The 22372-nt window shown below is 38.8% G+C and overlaps 1 protein-coding gene across 1 annotated transcript; it reads right to left on the bottom strand.

Annotated features, from left to right (window-relative positions):
• Positions 1 to 6841: 6841 nt before the first annotated feature.
• Positions 6842 to 16313, bottom strand: neurl1b (neuralized E3 ubiquitin protein ligase 1B). The gene is made up of 6 exons (XM_087799449.1): positions 16084 to 16313; positions 12013 to 12257; positions 11611 to 11944; positions 9415 to 10155; positions 8500 to 8625; positions 6842 to 7684 (listed from the first exon to the last, which is right to left on the bottom strand). The coding sequence occupies exons 1-6, from the start codon at positions 16112 to 16114 to the stop codon at positions 7437 to 7439; spliced, it is 1725 nt and encodes a 574-aa protein (XP_087655575.1). The 5' UTR covers positions 16115 to 16313; the 3' UTR covers positions 6842 to 7436.
• Between the last annotated feature and the right edge of the window lie 6059 nt (positions 16314 to 22372).

Genomic DNA, 22372 nt, shown 5'->3' with positions numbered 1-22372 from the left:
AATGGCGCCTTCCAGTGTTCGAGAGTAAATTCTACAAATAAAAAAATTAATTCCATTTATCTGTGGCTAGATAATAAGCGCCAAGAAGGTCTGATGATATTTCCATATATTTTCTTTGTCTTTTTACTGTTTTTTATCATGAAATATTAGCTTGAAGAGCAAATAATGTGCTTCTGAGGTTAATTAAGGTCAAACCAAAGCTACTACTAGTGAGCACATTTCCAGTCTACTTTTATTAATATGTCGTTCTGAGGTCAATAGCAACCAGCAGTCCATAGTAAAAAACAAAATATTTATAATTCACAATTAAAAGAAGCCTGAGTCCTAGTCTTTTTACCAGGAAAAAAAAATGATTTGAGTTCCTTTGAGTCACATTCACTGTACAAGTCTAGACAAATGTCAAAAATGACGCCTGGAATTCTTGCAACAAAAAAAAATGGAGGAAAACTTTCCTTTTTCTATTTCTTCTTTTACAATATAATTCTTGTTTTCAAACACCCTATAAAAAAATGTCTCTTGCCTCTTTGGCAGACAAAGTCAGACAAGTATTTCATGTTTTAAATGTACCTAAATACACATGTTTGTTGCCCAATGTGTTGATTTAATTTTGTCTTAAATAAATGTTGAACTCTATTGTATCATCAGCATGTGTCTGTTTGTACAAAACTCTCTTTTCATTGAAATATTTACATTAGAAAATGTGCTTAAGCCCCGCCCACTGAAAACACTCCGTTTTTGTAGAGATTCAATCTTGTTTAGCATAACCACACCCACTCTCCTGTGATTGGTCAAACATCAACTTTTGTCACAGCGTGTCATCAATCCCCAAAGACACCACCTCCAAGGGACTTGTTGTATAAACAAAGCGGGCGTGATTACAACTGGCTGGAGGAGGAGTGAAGCCATCATTACATCATAATGAAATCTGCTCTCGTAACCTCTTGTTCGCCGAGATACTTTATAAAGTAATAAGTTCAAAACATGGTAAAGATGAGAGACTTACTGTATCTTGGAGAGGAAGACTTCAACATTTCAAACATATGAGTGAGGCAGAAAAGTTGGGTTTTTACATGAGTTGCCCTTTGTGTGGGAAGTAAAGTGAAATAGTTTAATTTAATTTAATTGGCACTTCGTCATATTAAATAAAAAACAAGTTTAGAGATGTTTATCTATCGTAAATTATCCTTATCGGTACTAATACCTTCTCTTAGATACCGGTTCCTGAATGATACAGTTTTTTGGTACCAACTTAACAAGATCAATTCTCATAATTGAATGTAAGTAAGTCATTTTTATTTATATAGCGTTTTCCAGACCATTTCTATTGATATTTGATACTTCATATTTATACTTATTATTACTATTTCTTGTTCACTACAAGCTGTAGTCGAAATAGTACAAAAAGAATACTTGCTAAGTATTTTAGAAACCTCTGTCAGAATTTTTACTGACGGTAGTATTCTCTTCGGATAAGTAGGATTTAGAATTTAGAAGTAGAATTTGAAAATCTTATTCAACAAATTATGTAATTCACATTTAATACCTGGATTTTTTTTATATATGGTTTTTAAGCTGTTGCCTGTTCAATGAAGTAACCCGTCACCGCAGAGAGGTACTTTAATTAATAATACTTAAATGAGATTATGGATGCTAGCAATTATACAGAGAGTACAAGTGATGCTAAAAGAATGAGATGGCAATAATGGGTGTGTTCTTTTTCATGGTTCAAAGCGCGTGATGCCCATTTGAGAATGTGAACTAGTCCTGAGTTTGCTCAAACGTAACGAAACTGTAAATCTCTCTATTTTCTGATAGGATTTTTCTTCCCTCTCCTCTCCAATAGTAATGAACTCCGGGTCAGATAGGAGTCAGCTGAAGTGGTTCTGGTATCTCAACAGCCCCTTTTAGTTTTTCCCAGCCTGTGGAAGAGATTGTATCTCCACTCCAGGGTTAGGAAGACCTGGCAGGAATGATGAAAGGGATTCTCATCAGCTGCCATCATCCCAGGGCAACTGATAAGAAGGTTGATGAGATGGACGGATATTTTCTCTATAGGTTTATATCCTGAGGCTTTAAATTGAAATGCATTAGAAATAACATAAGAAATACAGATTTTTTTTATTCGATCAAACTGCAAATGTATTGTCAAAAAATCCTGGTTTTGAAAATGTGAAAATACTCAGTAGTAAATACTAGTATAGTATTTTTAATGGCGAACAAACCTCCTCAATTAAACTATTAAAGCGACATCACCAGAGAGTGTAGAAGTCTTGACCTCACACAGAAAGACAGCTTTTCTGGTCATGAACTGTTCCACAGGCAGGACAATATTCCTCTCCAGAACATCAGACTAAACTTTTTTTTTTACAGAAAAGTTGTGGACAATTTTCACAGTCCCTTTTTTCACACATTGTTGCATAAGTGTTCTAAAAATCATCTTGTTTTATCAGCTGAAAGTGTTGTGATTACTGTGGGAAATTGTTTGAGTATCGTTAAAATGTTGAAGATGAAGATGATGATTAAATTGATTTATTACAGTTAAAAATTGTTTAATTACAGTTGAAAATTGTGTAAATATAGTTGAAAATTGTGTAAATATAGTTGAAAATGGTTTGATCACAGTTGAAAATTGTTTAATTACAGTTGAAAATTGTGTAAATACAGTTAAAAATTGTTTGATTACAGTTGAAAATAGTTTAATTACAGCTGAAAATATTGTAAATATAGTTGAAAATGGTTTGATCACAGTTGAAAATTGTTTAATTACAGTTGAAAATTGTTTAGTTCCATTTCAATTCAATTCAATTTCATTTAAAGTGTCTTATCGTAACAAAGACACTTTACAGTTGAAGTAAGACTACAGTTGATTAAGGAAAAACAGATCCCAGCAATTCAACAAGGAGCAAATAGCTCATTTGAGAAGTGTTTAAATATAGTTGAAAATTGTGTAAATAAATTTGAAAATTGTGTAAATTAATTTGAAAATGGTTTGATCACAGTTCGAAATTGTTTAATTACAGTGTAAAACTGTTTAGTTCCATTTGAAAATTGTGTAAATAAAGTTGAAAATGGTTTGATTACAGTTGAAAATGGTTTAATTACAGTTGAAAATGGTTTGAGTTTAATTGAAAATTGTTTTATTATAGTTAAATCTTGTAAAGTTGAAAATTGAGTCTAAAATGTTTGATTGTGGTTTTATATGTCGGATATAAGCAAAACAAAAATTGCATGTGATTAAAAGTGTACGATCACATGAAGTGCTAAACGATATGAAGTATAAGATTAGATTGTAATAAATAAGCCAAGGTAGCCTTGTTAACATCAGATGATGTTGAGATTCCTGATACTGGAAAAAGGGACGCATTGTTTTCTGTTGGATGCATCTTAAGAGTGTATTTAATTGAATCTGATTGAAATCTAACGTTCGCTGCAGGCCGCCTCATACGAGACTGAAAAGTAGCTGTATTATCTGCAGACATAGTCTCTTTCATCCACCTTCTTCTTCTTCAGACACGGCCACAAAGTGGCTCCACGGGCAGATTGTCACTATCTGAGCTTATCGATCTGATTTCCCATTTTATTTTTGTCAGGGGAAAAAAGGGCTTACGGCACATTTTGAGGTCACACTAAGTGAGCAAGTCACACGAGTCGATTCCAGTGTGTAGCACTCCTTCATCCGACCGGGCGATAACATCAACTCTGTTCCTTTTTTTTCTCAAGTCACGAGTCAAAAATATAAAGGTTTGTTCTATGAAAAATGGAGGAACTGTAACGCTCTTTAGCAAAGTGTCAGGTGACACTGGTTGTCGCAGTGAATCAAAAGTGTGCGTCAGTGCCTTGACACACTTGAGTAGAATTTCAAACAAAAATGATCACGAGCTGACCTGGACTTGAACTGCATGCTAATGCAGAACAACTGATTCTGACCATTCTTCAACTGTGGAAGGTAGTTAAAATAGTGAGACAATGAAAATATAATTTATAGTTTTGTAGCTTCAACTGAAATCTTAAACTGACTTTGAACCCTTTACATTGGCTTTTTTTTAAAAGTACATTTCGGTTTCATTTTTCCTTGTGAAAAAAATCAACATCCAAAATTTTCAACATTAATTTATAGAGCCTGGATGTTTTGGAAAAGTGTAGAGGATGTATTTGTGGTAAATAAAGAAACCAAGTAAAAGAAAAAGATGGAGACAAACAATGAGGGACATGTAAGAGGATGACATGTTTCCAATGCTCTGACCTGCTGTTGCAGAAACTTCCACCTTTAACCAGCAGGTGGCAGAAGAATCATGTGGCTCGATCAGCTGACATTATTTTGACGCCGAAGTCAAGTAACCAAATTATTTGTTATTAAAGGTATTTTCTTTTAAACGTATTGCATTTTTTTGCAAAACGAGGGTTTTGAACTAAAATGACCTATTTTCTTACACTAGAACAAAAACAATTCCAAAATGTGTTACCCTTGGAAAAAAGGAGTATACTTGAAGTTAATTTGACAAAGTATATTAAAGTATAGTATTGTAGTAATAGTATAGTAAGTATACCAGGGTATACGTACTTGTAATGTACTAAAAGTATAATAATTTGATACTTCTTTAAACTAAATTTGAACATTTTACAATTTTACGTAAATATTCAAGTATACTCATCTCTATACTATTATTTACAAAAGTACACAATTTTCTACATGCCATTCACTAGCTGTATACTTCCAACACATGTTTTCTGTTATTAAAGTAGTTGTCAATAAACTTTCAAATGTTAAACTGAGTTTTAACATAAACAAAATATTTCTATCGCAATAGTGTTTGTGCTGAGTTGCAGTTTGTCGTTTGTATCTAACAATAACACTAAACATTCTCCCATAATCCTTTGCATATTTTGGATCGCCACAATAATACAGTTCCCAATAGACAAATGCAGTATAATGTACTTGAAGTACATTGCATAAAGTATATTTGTGTATAAGTACACATCAGCGTTCTATTTACAATTAAAGTATGTCAAAAGTAAACTACTTCAAGTATACTACTTTAATTCTAGGATAAATGAAGTATACTCATAGTACACTTGAATATACTTATTTTTGCTAACTGCACTACTCTGGGCAAGTAGTATCACAGCCTGATTTTGTATCGGTTTATTTGTTTGTGTTGAAATGATCATAACTCTGCATGTTGGACCGACTGAGAGACTTTATGGACACATGTTCCGGTCCAGGATCTTATCGCTGGCCAGAGGATCAGGCCCGTATACATCCAGGAACTTGTCACACCTCGAACAACTACCAGAAAGGAACGCATGTCATGGTCTGACGATGAGTCTGAGCAATTTATCCTTGTTCCCAATCCAGACTGTGTCGCACTTCAACGATATTCCCGGATTATCTCTGAGCCTTCGCTATACCTCCTGCTGGAGGATGTTTTGGGCACCATGTCGTGCGCTAGGACGTCATGCTAGGAGGCACAGTAGACCTATTTTCCACTCTACGTATACCAACGACATCCCAGTTCCTGTGTAATCTACTTTCTCTCCGTCCAGCTCGACTGTCAGGACAAGATCCGAAAAATCTGTAATTTGTGGAAAACTGGATCGGACAAAGAACTGTCAGTACACGATCAGGGAAATCAACGATGGACTTGCACATGTGTGTTGCATTATAGTCCATAATGAAATCAGATTCGGTTTCAAATGTATCTTGTAGTCTCAAGGCATCATTTTTTTGGAAAGATGAAGAGGAAGAAATCACAGAGAATTTGTTTAAATATACTCCAAACATTAGGATGTTTTTTTTTTTCTTCCATGTTCATAGCTATGGCCTACACGCCTTTTGTCTCTAAGCTGACATGTTGGCTTTCCTTAATGTTACCTTTGATTTCTAGATGGCATAAACTCAACGATTTTCATAAAATCCAGGCTTTGAGACGTGAAGTGACGTTACGTTCTCGGCCTTATACATTAATTTGTGTTTTTTACACTAACATAAGGGGTGTCCAAACCGGTCCTCAAAGGGCCGGGGGGTGGTGCAAGAATGTGCAGTTTAACCAATGAGGTTTCAGCTCTTTGAGGAACTCTTTGGCTAACATATTCTGGGATTTTTTGTCAAATAGGGTTGACATAAAAACGTGGGAAAATCGAGTCAGGTCGAGACAGCATAGATATTCTAGGTCGTGTACTGACATGTACTGAATGTCTTTGCATCTGATGAAAGGGAAACAGAAAAATAGAAATCGTAACTTTCTATACCAGTGGACAAAAATCCTGTGACTTTGGTGACAAATGTTTTTTTTAACTATATTTCATTTGATGTCAATTTCAGGTTGTTAAAGGAGCACTACCAGTTTCCACTAGCATTATTTGTTTCTGACTTCCTCTCAACAGTTTAATTACGAACCTGTTTTATCTTCCTGGAAGTTACCAGACGTGCTCCACGACGGAAATGAACGAAACCACCGTCTGCGATCTAACTCTGCCGGGTCCCTTGCACACTCTATAATTTAAAGTGATGCTCCCCCCTTATACGAATAACTACAGTGCTACTGTATACATTATGAAATATTGTAATGTAAAATGCAATCTAGCGTTGATTTAAGTGAGTTAAATGGCTGGTTAGCAACTCAGAAATGCAGCTAAGCTACACTTCAACACTGGGCGCTACCGGGTCCAGCTTTTTCTTTTCTTTTTTCGCCATGAGCCACTACTATTCTTGGATCATGGAAGTTAGGTCATATAGTTAATTAGATTGTGTTTTAATAATTTTTTTTAAAAAAAGGAACGCAGCCCTTGGCGCAGGTAAGTGCTGCCTTAGTGCCTAAATAATGAATAAAAAAAACCACTCTGAAGTATCACATTGTCCAACCTTTATTCGTCTCCTTATTGTGCAAAACCAAAATGTCCATTCACACCATCTACAAATTCATCATCTCCAACACCCACATCTATACACCCGACACGTATTTGTCATATACATAAACATCTCTGTGCCTCTTCGTCTTTGTTCTTGTACTTAAAAATATGGCTAGAATTGTTAGAATAATAACTTGAAGTGACACAATAAGGCACAAGATCTCACAGACGGTTCATATTCTCTGTTAAAGCACAAATAGATCTGCAACAAACAAACAAAACGAAAAAAAAACAACTAACTAGCAGCAGTTTCCTCACGTGTCATATGAGACATGTTAAGAACACAGATACATTACGACAACAATCCGCTTTTGTACTGATTTACCAAAAATATAGAAGCTTATACTGTTTCAGATGCGCGTCGTCACAGTTGGTTATGAAGGTCTGTTATGGCCAGAGATGAAACCAGAGAGCATATTGCAGGCACCTGTATGTCCCAGTATGGCTGATCTGAGGTCAGGATTGAGATCTGACTGAGATAAGGGAAGAACCGCGAAGTCAGATTCCGAAGTAAATAAGCAGAAAAATCATGGCCGATATGTTTTGATCACATCTTTGATTGGTCGCCGGCATATGGGGCAGCAGGCGTTGATGCGCCGCTTCAGCTTCAGTCCGCAGTCGTTGCACAGACACATGTGACCGCAGGTGTAGATGACCGTGTCCACCTCCTGGTCGAAGCAGATGGTGCATTCCCCATTTTTACTGGAAGGGAATGCTTCTGAGGCAGACAGAGTGGGCGAGACGGGTGGACTGAGAGGAGAGCTGGGGGCCGTCACTGGATGAACAGAAAAACAAAAGAGTAAATATTTTAACTAAGAGACAGAAAAGCAGAGAAAAAGTTTACTTTCTAACGTTGTTTTTTACTTAATCTGCGAGATAAGACGACCTAACATGAGGTCGTTCATTCTCAAGTCATTTTTGAAGTTTTTAATATCAAGGGGTATAAAAAATATACATACACTTAAATATTGGGATTTATCTTTCCCCACAAAACTGGTTAATATTCTGCATTGTTTAGTTTTTATTTCTATTTGCTTTCAGATTGAATTGCATTTTTTCATCATTTTTCTTTAATGTATCATATCTTTATAAATTGTGAAAGAAAATCAATGTTTTTATTTGACAATTAACCTGTAAATAATAGTGACGTTTGTTTGGTTTTGTTTTGCAATTCCGGTCGCTAGATGACAGCAGTCATTGCCTACCACGCAACAATGAAATCCTGTGAGATCCTGGCGATGACTGAGGATGAGAGGATACAGTTGACTCCAGCAGCTTTTAAAGCTTATGTTTAGGAAATTGTTTTGGTTTCAACCAAACAAATGAAAGCAGTTACAACTTCATCAGAAGTCATGCGTTCTGTAAATTCTGCGACGCCAGAGTCAAGTACTCGAGCAAATGTATCCTTTTTCCTACAGTATTTCAATGTATTGTACCGTTGCCCATGTATCATAACATGTATACGATACACACTACTATTGAGAAAAATTTGCGGCTGGTCAAATGTCAGCCTTCAACATTGTTTCTAACCCATGATATGACATTGCTGTGCAAAGGAATTTAAATTGTTGTTTGATTCCAGTTTCTTACCCAGAGAGGATTCAGACGCAGAGGAGGATCTGTTGACGCTGAAGGCCAAATCTGAGTCACTGTCATCCGGACTGCTGCTCTGTGAAGTGCTGGGCGATGTAGGTGGAGGACTTGACTGCTGTGTTCCTGCGCCACAAAAAGCAGATGATTAGAGGAAAGTCAGGCAGATATGTACTTTCATCCATCTCAACGTTTCAAGGAGCGAGTGCTGGATCATAGTCATGATCTCCTTTGTAATGGCATCAGACTGAGTGGAGCTCAGGCAGGGATGAATTAAACATTTAGCAATTTGTTGTACTGTCATACAACTTGTGATAAAGGCTCTTATAATAGTTTAATTTCTAGGTATTTGCAGCCTTCAACCTCAAATTGACAGCCACATTTGTCAGTTTCAGTTGAAGGTATTAATGATTCAAAAAATGTCTTGTGGATCCCTAAGAAAATGCTGCTGTTTAATAATAAGGCATGGAACCCCGGGGGGAATTTGTGGCCCTTAACCAGTATGTCATGTGGCCCTCAGCATCTCACATGTTTAATTTGTGGCTCACCAGCTGTAAATGCACATTACTTGAAATGAAGAAAAACGTCATTATTTAACTTGGTCTCATGACACAAGCAGCTGTTTACTTACAAATCTTTATGGTAAGTCTTACTTTTAAAGAAGATTTAAGGCTGCGCAAAGAGAGCTAGAGCTACAATGTGAAATAGTATGGCCAAAGTTTAAAGCGTTTTCAGTCGAATCCACCAAATACTGGGTTTTGCTTCATTCATATTGAATGAAATCAAAATGAAAAGTTGAATCCCGGACAATCCTGTAGATTGCTAACCCCAGGCACATCTTATTCAATCCCTTCGAAAAATATATGTCCCGACCCCTCTTTACATAATATATACAACTCTAATTCATTGACCTACCAATTATCCGGAGTCGGTTTACAGCCCCATGTAGCGTGAAGAACGTCCAGAGGACCTGAGAAGCATCCACACAAAGCAGTCTGCCTCGTCCCACACCGTTCACCCCATGGTGCACCTCTCCACTGGGAAGCAGGCTGAAGCTCATCACGTCACCGGAGAACGGCATCGGGAAACCGCGGTGCACCACCCAGTACTCTTTTCGGTCCAGTAGAACCTCAGGGTCCGCCGGCAAGTCTTCAGCTTGCAGACTGGCTGGATCGCATGAAGTGAGGCCAAACAGGAGCGCCCCGAAGTATGGGAAGCCCAGATGGCCAACTTCCACGTACAAAGTTTCTCCCACGCGGAGTGGACGATCACAGAAAACCAAAGTCCGACTGCTGTCTAGGCAGTGGATGCAGGCGGCTGAGCGGTCAGCTGACAGGATTACGTCAGTGCCTCTGATTGGGTGAAAGTGCAAGTCATTGTCAAGTTGAGATGGAATGTTACGAAATCGTGGGACGTTAAACCCTGTGGATGAGGCAGATGGGGACTGTGTGGCAGAGGAAGAGGTGGGCGTGCAACAGGGAATGAGTTGAGGATAGTTATTGAGCTTGATGTTGGCCATCTTGGCAGCTGCCACCTGATTGTTCTCCAGCTGGTTGTTGCTGTAGTTGGCCGAGTCGTGGCTGCTCTGCGGCAGGTAGGCGCTCAGACGGGCGGCACTCAGACAGCTTGACCCCACACTCTCGGCGAACGTGCTTTCTGTTGAAGACGATAAGAACAAAAGAGGATCTTTTCAATGCTCGTTTTGGGAGAGATCAGACAGAGCTTCCTTAATTTGGAAGTATAACAGAGACATTCAAAACTGCCACGCTGGGCTAAGAACAGCCCAAAGGCAACACAAGAATAAAAAAAAAAAGGAACGTTTTTATCAGGCAGAAAGATTTTACAGATTCTTGACCCCTTTTACTAAAAGACCGAGGCTGGCTCATGATCAAAACATTTTTTAACCATCTAACAAAGAAGACTTGTTAATTATAAATGTGTCCTTAATCACTGAGTCTGGTATCAGCGTGGTGATACATTTAATTCGACGAAATCATTCAACCCTTATCCAAAGTCAACACTTTGTTTTGACACTGGGCCTACTGTGGAAGGAAAATATTAGAATCTTAATCGGTTTAAGTGTCTCTCACTTATCTCTTGGCCAGCTGTTCCAAATGCTTTTGTCGAGCCTTTGAGGAAGTTTTTCTGGAGTCACGTGTATTCATCATACTTCATAGCAGCACTGTTAATCTGTTTAATTAATGGCCCTTTTACATTTGAAATGAATTCACATCAGAAACAATGGAAAAGACTAGTTTGGATCTTACTTGCAAATCTTTCGTGCATACACGTGCATGTACTACCCCAAGGTCTTAGTGCTAAAGAACATGTGCCTCCAGTGTTTGTTTTTTTGTATGCTTGTTTTCTGGTGTTTGAGCATGTCTAAGCTCATTTTCATGTAACTAATGATCGTTACAAGCACTTCTTGAACCTAAAAAATTGGAGTCACATGAGGTCGAACAGTCTGTCAAAGGTTAGAGAAACACTAATGCACATGAATAAACATGTCGGCCATTTGGAAATTTTAAGAATCAAGGCATTTATCAAGTCTTTAATTTTGTGAAACTCACGAAGAATGGTGGGATGTACTTAAAAATATCCAGAGCTTATCCCCCAAATGATGACAAGCACTTCTATTACTGTTTCTGTGGAGCGCTCGCTCTGGCCCCTCACTAAAGCTTATGGGATCTGCGGTCTTTACCAAACATGGCCAGAGCTCCTGTCAGCCTTAAGATAAACACAACCGATGAGTAAGCGCGGGATGGGCAGAGCAGACAGTGATAGAAATAAAAAGGAACACAAGAGGAAGAACATTACAAAGCCTATGAGAAACAAATAGACGTACATAGATGTACGTGTGCTTGTAAGTGTGCTCTAGAATGAGGTCACGTTCCTTAATGGATATCCTGTTTGTCTTACTGTGTTGTTCTGCTCTGCATGGTGTAAAATCAGATCACTGAAAACAACACTCCCTGCCCCATTTGTTGAAGCCGTGCTGCTTCCAGGCAAATTCTCTTAAATCAACTTTTAAGGTTTTGGCCTCATAAAAGAATACAATGTTGAATGTTTCTCTTGTTTCTAAAAGACAACAAGAAGCAATTGATGTCTCACCGAGCAGCGTGACCTCCTGAGTGATGCCGTAGATGTCGATGATTGCCCACAGTGGGCAGCCGATGCTGAGCCCACAGTGGAAGAGGATGGGCTCCCCGTCGTTGATGCTGTAGAAAACTCTCCCGTGACGATCGGCCCAGAATGACAGCACATTGTCCTTCAAGGCAAGTCTCTCGGGCAGAGCCTTGGCCCAGTAGCCAGGTCTTGTTACGAGGTCCGGACAAGCGTACTTGGGGATGTCAGCTGCCATCAGATCACTTGGATCCAGACTGGTAAACCCAAAGCGAAGCGCTCCACTCCAGCCCGTGTGCACACCAGAAAGCCGCAATCGGACCTAAATGACAACCATTAATTGCCAATGCAGGATTTTTTTCGGGAGAAAAACAAGAAGAAACAACTAACCTTCTCATAGAGATGCACCGGTCTGTGGCTGAAGGTGATGCCATTGCAAAAGCTGTTCTTGCGCGTCGCCCGACGAAGCTGCCCATCAAGCCTGATGTTTTTACCTTTGGTGTGCGGGTGAAATCGAGGTGAATCCACATTGACGCTCACCGGAGGGGCAGAGGTCCTCCTTTCAACGCCTGCGCCGTTGTTTGGGAGGATGTAGTACTGCCTGCTTGCCACCGGGCGAGGCTGCAGACTAGCATCTAAAGATGTGAAAACATTTTGGTGAATATATATTTACCAGAGGAGTTCCTTTAGGATTAGGATTCTAAACAGACAGAACCCTTTGTCCTGACTTAGGCAAGGTCAAAATAGCAACACAAGTGACAGCTGTTGGAAAATAGAGGCGAACACATCAGCACCCTATAACTCTGTCTTCTGAGCGGCCCGTGGCAGTTGTTTAATGGGTCGGAGGCCAGTTATGTGAAGTCTGTTGTCTCCTTTTCAACATGGACGTTTCTTTATGTTTAACTCCATAATGGAAGTAGAAGAAAAAAACATATTACATAATTAGAATGTCAAATGGTATCGATTGAAAATCCTGTTTTATATTTTACCTTAGCAAAATAAGAAGGTATTTTGGTCACTTAAGGGTCATAGTGTTTGACTCTATTGGTTTAACAATGTATTTAATTTGGTATATTGCACGAGCTTCATTTGTATCCCTCAATTTGTTTCTGTGAAGAAGCTTAACAGGTTTTCTAGAGGATTCAAAAGAACACTGACCAGATTATCACAACATTCCCTTTCCTTACAATTTTATTTTTTTTTTAATTTTCACGAAACTGGTTTGATGTGTCGCCATTTGTTCAGGACCAAATGTTGTTGCTCACCGCCTACTAAAAATGGACCCCAATGTTGGTCGACGAGACAGAGCAATAAGCCAGTTCGCAAAAGAAATTGCCAAAAGGTATTCAGAGGTTGCCAGGAGAAACTGCTAGTTTGGTGGAATTCTCCAATGTGGTAAATAGATTACATGGGAGGACAGTAAAAAAGGGACAGTACCACAAGAAAACCTGACTTGGTAATGGTTGTAGTGGAGGCAAGAAGTATTTTATTTCTTCATTAATCTGTTTATAAACTACTTCGTGGTCTACTTTACAGTTCTAGGGATGTTGTGTAGTGCCTTAAATGTATCCCATAATGGCAATAAAAAAGAAATTAGAGAAACATTGACAGACTAGTGTCACAATATTTATGAGTTGAAATATAGCCTTGGCCTCAAGCATAAACAAACCCTTAATAGACTTTTTGATATCTTCACAGTTGTCGCCACACCAGGGGGAAAATCAAATATCTTAAATCAAATCGTTGACTTCCCTGAGTTTGCTTCTGACTTGGAACAATGATTTGTTGTTAAGGATTGCGAATCAAGTTAGCCACCAAAGGACACATTCACCATTGTTCACCTAATGGCCATTCAACACCGAGATCAACACTTTATAGATTGCACTGGCCAAAATCCAAAAATGCGAACGACTCCTGCAGGGCCTGCAGTGTGATTAGATTTCTCTGTGAACTCGTGTGTAGACAATAGTCAGATGTTCCATAGCACATTTCCCAAATTAGACATTAACACTGATTGTATTCTAAACTATAACTAAGCAATAGGAACATCTGTTACACGTCAGATGATGTTCGTTTCCTCCCCCCTCTCCACCCCCCTCCATCCCTGTGGCTACATTTTGAGTTCAGAACCGTGGAGAATACTGCCATCCGCGACAACCCATGACAAGCAGCCTCCCTTCAAGCAGGTGTGATTGACAGCTGCAGTCCAGGAAAGCTGACAAGCCAGTGACGTTCCGATCAACTTCAGTCAAGCTTATTATTAAATGTATCACACCTGGATTATCACAGTTTTGGAGAAGCGAAAATGACCATCATGTCCCTTCTGCTTTGAATCAACGTTATCTATACTGTTTACTGTAAAAGCCTCACTGTTAAGAATACAACACACATTCTATTTGAGTTGAGAATTATGTTTTGTGGTTTGAGTTAAGATCTGTCCACACAGTCTAAACAAAACTCAACACTATTTGTGCAACACATCGCTCTGTGGAGTGTCTCTGTCCTGGCTTCAACAGTGTGGAGGAAGCAGAAGTCTTGTGACTTCTTTTTCCTCTTTACAATATTTTTGAATCATGCTTTTGTCGGCCCTCCCGTCTGAGAACATCTGGCCTCGGGATATGCAGCTATCACACAAACATTCCCATCAAAATAACGGGATAAACTAATCGTCTCCATCACAGGGACATATTAGGGTCCCTCAAGGAGAGTTCTTGTTAAAGACAAAGATTAATTGTACCTTCTCCAGGTTTGTTTGTTGTAAAAACCTGCTTGTCAGCCACATAATATCATTGGTACCTAAGAGGGAAACCAGACCGTGACTTTTTAATCAGTTTACTTCATAAAAGCACAGATTCAGAGTCACTCACAAATGTCAAAGTCATAAAAGATTTGTTTTTCAAAGGTATGACTTGTTTCCACACGAACACTCGAGCGGGAAAGCGACAGATGGGACACGCCTCCTTGTTGCTTTCTTCCAAAGGAAATGCCAGAAAAGAGACGAGAAATCGATGACGACACGAACGGTGTTGGTGTTTCTTTGCAGGGTGGAGGTGAGTTGAGAGTTTCAAGAGCTTCTCAACTTAATGTCCGACATAAATAGCGTTGGTTGCTCAAAATAAGGGATTACAAAACATATTAGAGAGGTGGAAAAATCAATCGCCACATGGGGGCTGAAATTGTTTTGCAGTCAAGTTCACAGGCCTTATAAAATGTGTATTTACTGAACAGGAAAAATCTGATGTGATATTGTCTTTTTTATTTTGAAGGATTGATCTATCTACATGTACTTGTCCTTTACCAAATGTTTGCATCAAATTCCTTTCCTCTAACATCCGTTTGACTCTTAGTTAATTTCCGTTCCTTATCTTATCTTGAACACTGATGTCGTTATAGGTCACAATATCAACATGAATCTACTTTGACCTGTAGCCAACCACGTAAAACGATTTGGCCCCCGAGACCTTGAATTTGATTGCATTTATGAGTGTCATGTCATCATTGTTACTATTTTAGTGACAAAAAACTGTTGGATTTCATTTTCTTACAATTAACAAATATATAAAAAAAAAAAATTTTAAATGCTTAAAAAAATATTATTAAAATAAAATAATTGTAGCCAATAATGTTTGTTTTTTAAAGACAATAATAGAGTAAATTGTCAATTTGGAGAAGGTATACAATCTAGAAGTGCTTTTGTACATCTTTTTAAACTTAACAAAGTGTGTCAATCATTTGGTTTATACTATTAAATCATGTTTGTTTCTATAAAAAACTGATTTGTTTTTCATCAGAGAACAAATCATAAATATGGATCAAGTGGCTAAAGATAGCTTGTTTTTCAAGTAAATTTTAAGGAGAGTTTGATTTGTAAACTCCGCGTCTAATCGATTTAACTGCAAAGTCTGTGGTTTTCTGTGAACAACATCACACCCAGAGAACTACTATCCTCTGCGAGTTGTATTGTGTTTGGTCCAGCATGCATTCTCCAGTAAATCAAAACCACACAGGCATCTCCTGGGGGTATAACTGTGCTGGACGTCAGCTGGCTGACCACATCATCTTGAGAGGGTGTTGGAGATGTGAGAGGAGACAGACTTTTAAAATCAAAGTGATATGGAGATGCGGTCATCAAGTGTCATGCGTGTCAATGCCAAGTGGATCAAAGGAGGCAGATCAGAACACGTGATCTGAGGGTTTAAGATTTCAAATAAAAAAAAATAGGGTGAGAGAAAAGTTTATAAAAATTAAAACATCTTTTTTATTTTTTTAACTAAGAAAACTTCTCTAATCGTCACATGCGAGACTGATCACTGAAGGGTTTTTTTTTTTAAATAGTTTGAACAGACACGATGAATATTTCAAATTTCAGCCTTCAATATTATCTTTGCTTTTTCTTCTTTGTCTCTCACGAGCAGGGATATAAATACACAGTGTTTTTGCCAAAGCAGAAATAGATCTCACCTATTAGAGGTTTAGGTGTCGTATTCCCCATTATATCCAGAATTTACGCGCACCGGATGATAAGTTAATTCCGATCGTGTTCTTTCCATCCATAAATCCCCGACTGAGAAGGAGGATTCTCTGAGCAAGAACGCGTTCCAGGAGCTGCTGTGTTGTTTTTTTTGTTGTTTTTTTGTTGCGCGTTATTTCCCACAAGAAGCATGAAGACGATCTTAATGTCAAGCGCTGCGACAGTCCGACTGGCGCACACTCGCCCCCTCCTTTCTATAGAGGAGCTCCCCTCAGCACGACTTTAAAGACACAGTGAGCAGAGACTCACTCCCCCAACCTCTCTCTTTCTCCCCCCTTTACCGCCTCCCTCCGAGCATCACAGCAACTCACACTCCAGTGTTAGACCCTGAGGATGGAAGGACCTTGAATCTTCCATCTGAGGAACATCTCAATATCACCATAAAGCACATCTTTCTATGCGTTCAAGGGCCACATCCAGACCTCCAGGTCAGTTTATGTGCGGATGGTTGGATGGAAATAAAAGTAAATCAATGCTGATGTTAATAACGACATCAGTATTTAAGCTAAGATAAGAAACAGAAGTTATCTAAGAGTAAAAACGGATGTGGAAGAAAAATTAATTTGACTCGTATACATGTAGAAGAACAAACAAACCTCCAAAATAAAGACAATAACACATTAGATTCATACTTCCTGTGAAGTAAATACACATTTTAATTCCATCTGTAACCTTGAGGGACAAAGATTTTTGAAACACCTGTTTATACATCATTGCAAATCAAATCAAAGTCAAAACAGGATTAGGTGATGTCAGGAGCCCCCAAATACGAAATTAAATATGTGTGAAACTCATTCATTCATTCATTGTCTACCGTTTATCCCGGGGTCGGGGGGAGACTGGAGCCTATCCCAGTATGATAGGGCGAGAGGCAGGGGACACCCTGGACAGGACGCCAGTCTGTCGCAGGGCACACAAAGACAGACAACCATTCACACACGCTCTCATACCTACGGACAATTTCCCAAAGTTCTAAATCAACCTCTGTATGTTTTTGGACTGTGGGAGGAAACCGGAGTAAACCCACGCAACACGGGACTATACTCCATATTTAAATTAGTACAATATAATTTCTAATATGATAATTAAATCTAAACTACGTGGGATATTACCGGTTCTGGCCATTGTTAAAGTGATAGTTCAGCCAGAATTCAAACTTCATTTTCTGCTCAACCTCACATTCACTAAGAGTTGGGATTATTGTAAAACTAATCTGTTCTTTTTGAGTTATAGCCATGTTCATTTTTGATGTAGCAACTTTGTCTTCATCTTTGTCCCAAAAAGACACTAAAAAAACATCCAAATACCTCCATTCTGCTCGTCTGTAGCTACCCTCTTATATTGAAGCCTCGACAAGAGGAATTGTTTCGGAGAAACTTAAACAAGTCTATTTTTTTAAGCTTGTTTGTTACATAATCGTAAATGCTAACATGCTATACAGACAGGAAATACTCGAGTGCTTCCAGTGTTGACAGTAGACCCATTAAATCAAACAGATTCCAACCATTTTTGGTAGTTAAATATGATCAGAGCTAATCTTAATCTGATCACCCAGTAATTGCTTTGTGCTGATTATATTTTTATAGGACTGAACTAGACTTTCATGTCTATGTTGTCTGAAATATGGGTTACAGGGTAGCCACGAATGTATTTGCTCAGAAAAACAAGGTCTTTTTGAAAATCAAAATATCTATAGAGTTGTGTCTTACATCAGCGCTCAATATTTGTAGGTAATGTGATGATCAAACTACAACAAATCATCCTTAATAATGTAATTTTAATTCTAAAACCATTGAGGTATATCACACAAGATGTGTTGAGAAATTGTCTAATGGCAATTCCCAGGGTTTTACAAGGGTTGTGGAACTACAGATGTGCTCTTTAAATGAATGAGGAATGCTGCCGGAGTATGAGGGGCTCTCCCGAAAAGGTCAACGGTATCCCAGTGTGCCCAAATTTGGATCTGTAAGCTCGTGGACACGACTTGTTCCTGGAGGTTCATGAGACTATAGGACGGGGGTGTCTAGCTCCATTACACAATGGGCCATAATGATTTAGCCTTCTATGTCTCAGGCCGAACAAAATGTTAATTTACCTCTGACAGTGACTTTTTACTGTATTCTTGTACTAAAATTGTTGACATCTATAATCTGTTCATTATTATGTAAAAACTTTTTTGACTCCCTCACATGTTTCAAATGTTGAAGTCTTCCTCTCCAAGATGCAGTAAGTCCCTCATCTTGACCATGTTTTGAACTTATTACTTTATAAAGTTCTCCCGTGTCTGAAATCTCAGCGAACGAGAGGTTACAAGAGCAGAGTCCATTAACACGTAATAATGGCTTCACTCCTCCTCTAGCCAGCTGTAATCACACCCCGCTTTGTTTATACAACGAGTCCCTTGGAGACGAAAACTTCCGGGATTGATGAGGTGCGGTGACAAACCTCGATGTTTGACCAATCACAGCAAAGTGGGTTATGGTAAACAACATTTTGTATCCAGTAAAACTAAGTGTTTCCAGTGGGCGGGGCTTGAGCACATTTTCTAAAGTAAATATTTTAATGAAAAGACAGTTTTATACAAACAGACACATACAAACACTACTATAAGAAAACCGTGTTGCTGTTGGTGTTAGTTTGAAGACCTGGATCTTCTCTAAACGTGATGAAAGGTTGCTTGGAACTCTTTTTCCAGGCTCAAAAACGACGTCAAACCGTCTGTTCGATGATAAGTGAGGGTCAATGTTCGGGTTTGTTCGTCAAAACAACTATTGATCTCTCCATCGTCACCTCCTGCGGAAACATTAGCCAGTGATCCAATCAGATCATTTGCTCCCGAAGAGACTTTTTGATACGAGTCCAAGCGTTGCATCAGGAAATCCCCCTTTTTTTTCTCTCCCCCCCACACACCCTGCCCTCTGCCCTCCCTCAGCCTTGTACACTGGACTCCTTCTCAAGCTGCTTCCTGTCTTCTGGACCACACCGCTCTCTGAGGAGTCACGGCCGGCGGGGTTTTTGCTGGAGTGAGACCATGAGCGAAGGGGAGTGTCAGCGAAAAAAAAAGAAGCAAAACGTCCCTCAGTGTTCAATTAGAAATGCCCGAGGCGGCACGACAGCTGCGTGAGAAAAATTCAAATCCACGGATGAACGTACACATATATGTGGAGCCGTTGTCAGTGAAATCTTCTCCGTCACATCTGCCAAGTGCTTCTATTCAGCTGCAGAAAAATCAGTCCATGACGTTCAAGTGAAGCAGGATCTAAATATAACCCACAGACAAAGGCATTTGTTTCTACCTCCTCAAAACTGTTTGTTTTAGCAGGATACGGTTGCTCCTTACGAGCTCTCGCTGAATGGTGTTTGGGTTGAAGTGGAGCAGAAGAATAAAAAGCTTCTATTGCAAGAGGGGATTAACACAGGAAGTGGATATGAGGCTATGATGGATTCTGTAATCAAGCATTCGCTGTAGAGCCCGGTTGTGGTTAGTTTACCCCTGATTCCTGCCTCGCTGAGCGTTTCAATCAGGTGTTAGTAAAAGTGTTAAAATCACCTACAGTTGTTCGCTCTTCCAATTTCGTCCGCTCCACGATGCCAGCTTCGTGATCAACTCCGAACTTTATAATCATCCATCGTTTGTTTTGGCCGGAAAATCTTCAGATCAGTGATTTCCATTTCTTTCAAAATCTTCTGTCTAGAAGAAAATTGTTGTTACCTTATTTCTAATGGGAAAAGTGGGCGTGGCTATGAGTGACATCAGCAGGTAAAGTCCCTTCTAAATGCATTCATACTGATCCAACCAATTGTGTGTGTGGAAGACCTGACGGACTCTTGATAGGGAAATATCCGACAAGAACGTCACGGCCTGCCTGATAAATTAAAGTCAACTGACGCGAAAACCCAAATCTCCTAATTTACTCACGTGTTTAAAGTCTGTATAAAGTCTTCCCTTCCAAGGTCCCTCATCATGAACATGTTTTGAAGTTATTGCTTTGTAAGTTCTCCATCTGAAATCTTGGCGAACGTCATTTATGTCATTTATTAGTCCTTTATGACTAATAATAGTTTCACTTCTCCGCCAGTCAGCTGCAATCACGCCCCGCTTGTTTATACAACGAGTCCCTTGGAGGTGGAATTCTTCCCGGATTAATAACGCATGGTGTCAAACCTTGATGCTTGACCAATCAGTGGACGTGGTTATGGTAAACAAGAAGATATCTCCAGAAAAAGGAAGTGTTTTCAGTGAGCGATACTTAAGCACATTTTCTACTGTAAATATTTAAATGAAAAGAGAGTTATGTACAAACAAACACATACTGACGAGTACAATAGACATCAAAGATCTATTTAAGAAACACTTAACTTATACTTGGTCATGTCATACTTTGATTTTGAAAAATAAAGAAAAGAGAGTTTTGTACAAAAAGAAACATACTGAAGATTACAATAGAGGTCCAAGATATATTTAAGGCAGATTTTAATCAGTTGCCGTTTAAGTAGAGTTATGTTGATATGGTGACCTATGAAGATTTTAGTGTTTAAAATAAGATACAGGATTATGGATGTCGCTACTTCAAATAAGAGTTAAACGGTAATGTAAGGGAACTGATGGAAATGTTTGGTAAAAGAGGATAAACATGGATAGTTGAGACAGAGGGAGAATCCAATAATAAACAAATAAATATATATATTTTTATAAATTTTGTTCTGCGACCTTGACTGATTTTGATTACGTTTGACATCTCTTTTGTAATTTTAATGTTAAGTCCACCAACAACTCTGGCCCATGATCCAAGCAAGAGGTGCCCTACTTCCAGGTGACCTAGTTTTTAGTGCACCTTTAATAAGTATTGACTCTCAAAACAAAGACACATATTCATTAAAGGGTTCAGTGTCCTTTGAAGATTATGACCAGAAGTGCCTCGAACAAGGTTAACATTGATGAAATCTTCTGTTGCTGACCTGGTTTAATCAGGAGTACAAACCTGATTTTAACCTCTCATAACACTAACTCTTACAAAACATCAGCTGTTGCAGTGCGTTTTGGGACCTTTCGTTGCTTTCACTGAGCTGTCCATATCGTTCCACATTCCAATGGTAATTATACAGTCGGTTGCATTCCGTCCATGTTTTGGGGGGGTTTGACATTTTTCAAAAGAACATTTCGATAAATATAGTTTACTGACAGACACAACACAACCTCACCTTTGTGAGCATCTGCCCTCCGTCTTCAATCCACTTAAAACAACAACAAATGATCCCATTCACCAAACTTGAATTATAACTCTTGACCCATTTTCACAGCAATTCTAACTTGATTCAAATAATTTGTTTGTTTCCTTTGCTGCAGAAGAGACCTCAAACTTGCGCCCTTCATTTGGGCGACTATAATGAGGCGACTTCTGGGAACATCAGTACGTGTTAGTGTGACTGCGGAGAGGGCAGATTGTATCTCTAAGAAAAACAGAGCAGGTCACCATTCATGTGCAGATCTGAGGCCACATGCTCGGTGTTTGATTTTCATATTTGCAAAGGTCAACAGATGCAGCCCGATGAGAGTATTTCTCTCGATGTCTCACTGTAAGTAGGTTATCTGGCATGTAAGGAGACCCTTCCTCCGCCCACGAACATGTCAGCTTCCGTTAGCTCTATCTATAAATCTTGAAAATTTGGAGGGGAATTGAATATGATTAGAGTAACATTGAATTAGACTTTAGGCTCTAAATTATGGGTCAAGTTAGCAACAAGCTATTCTGGGAAGAAAATTACTTCTACAGTAGGTAGTAGTATCATTGCTACTGAATATAGAAAATAATGTAATCTATAGGCCAGGAGTTCCCAGCCAGTAGACCGGTTTATTGTCGGCATTATATTTACAGACCGACCTTTTGATAAAAACACCAGCAAAAAAACAACATAGTTTGTGTTTTACTTATTGTCACTAGTTTATATATATATATACAGTGGGGCAAAAAAGTTTTTAGTCAGCCACAGATTGTGCAAGTTCTCCCACTTAAAATGATGACAGAGGTCTATAATTTTCATCATAGGTACACTTCAACTGTGAGAGACAGATTGTGAAAAAAAATCCAGGAATCCACATTGTAGGATTTTTAAAGAATTTATTTGTAAATTATGGTGGAAAATAAGCATTTGGTCACTTCAAACAAGGAAGATCTCTGGCTCTCACAGACCTGTAACTTCTTCTTTAAGAAGCTCTTC

Source organism: Callionymus lyra, chromosome 9, assembly GCF_982586985.1.
Source record: "Callionymus lyra chromosome 9, fCalLyr1.hap1.1, whole genome shotgun sequence".
Taxonomy (NCBI): domain Eukaryota; kingdom Metazoa; phylum Chordata; class Actinopteri; order Syngnathiformes; family Callionymidae; genus Callionymus; species Callionymus lyra.
Note: the sequence above shows the minus strand (reverse complement) of the source record. Positions and strands in the feature narration are given on the sequence as shown.

What these genes read in the sequence shown, in the direction of transcription:
- neurl1b (XM_087799449.1), bottom strand. Translation starts at nt 16,114, where the DNA reads ATGGGGAATACGACACCTAAACCTCTAATAG. An exon ending in GACACCTAAACCTCTAATAG is followed by an intron (nt 12,258 to 16,083) that starts GTGAGATCTATT and finishes TCACATCTTTAG; the next exon opens with ATGCTAGTCTGCAGCCTCGC. An exon ending in TCAGGAGGTCACGCTGCTCG is followed by an intron (nt 10,156 to 11,610) that starts GTGAGACATCAA and finishes CGTCTTCAACAG; the next exon opens with AAAGCACGTTCGCCGAGAGT.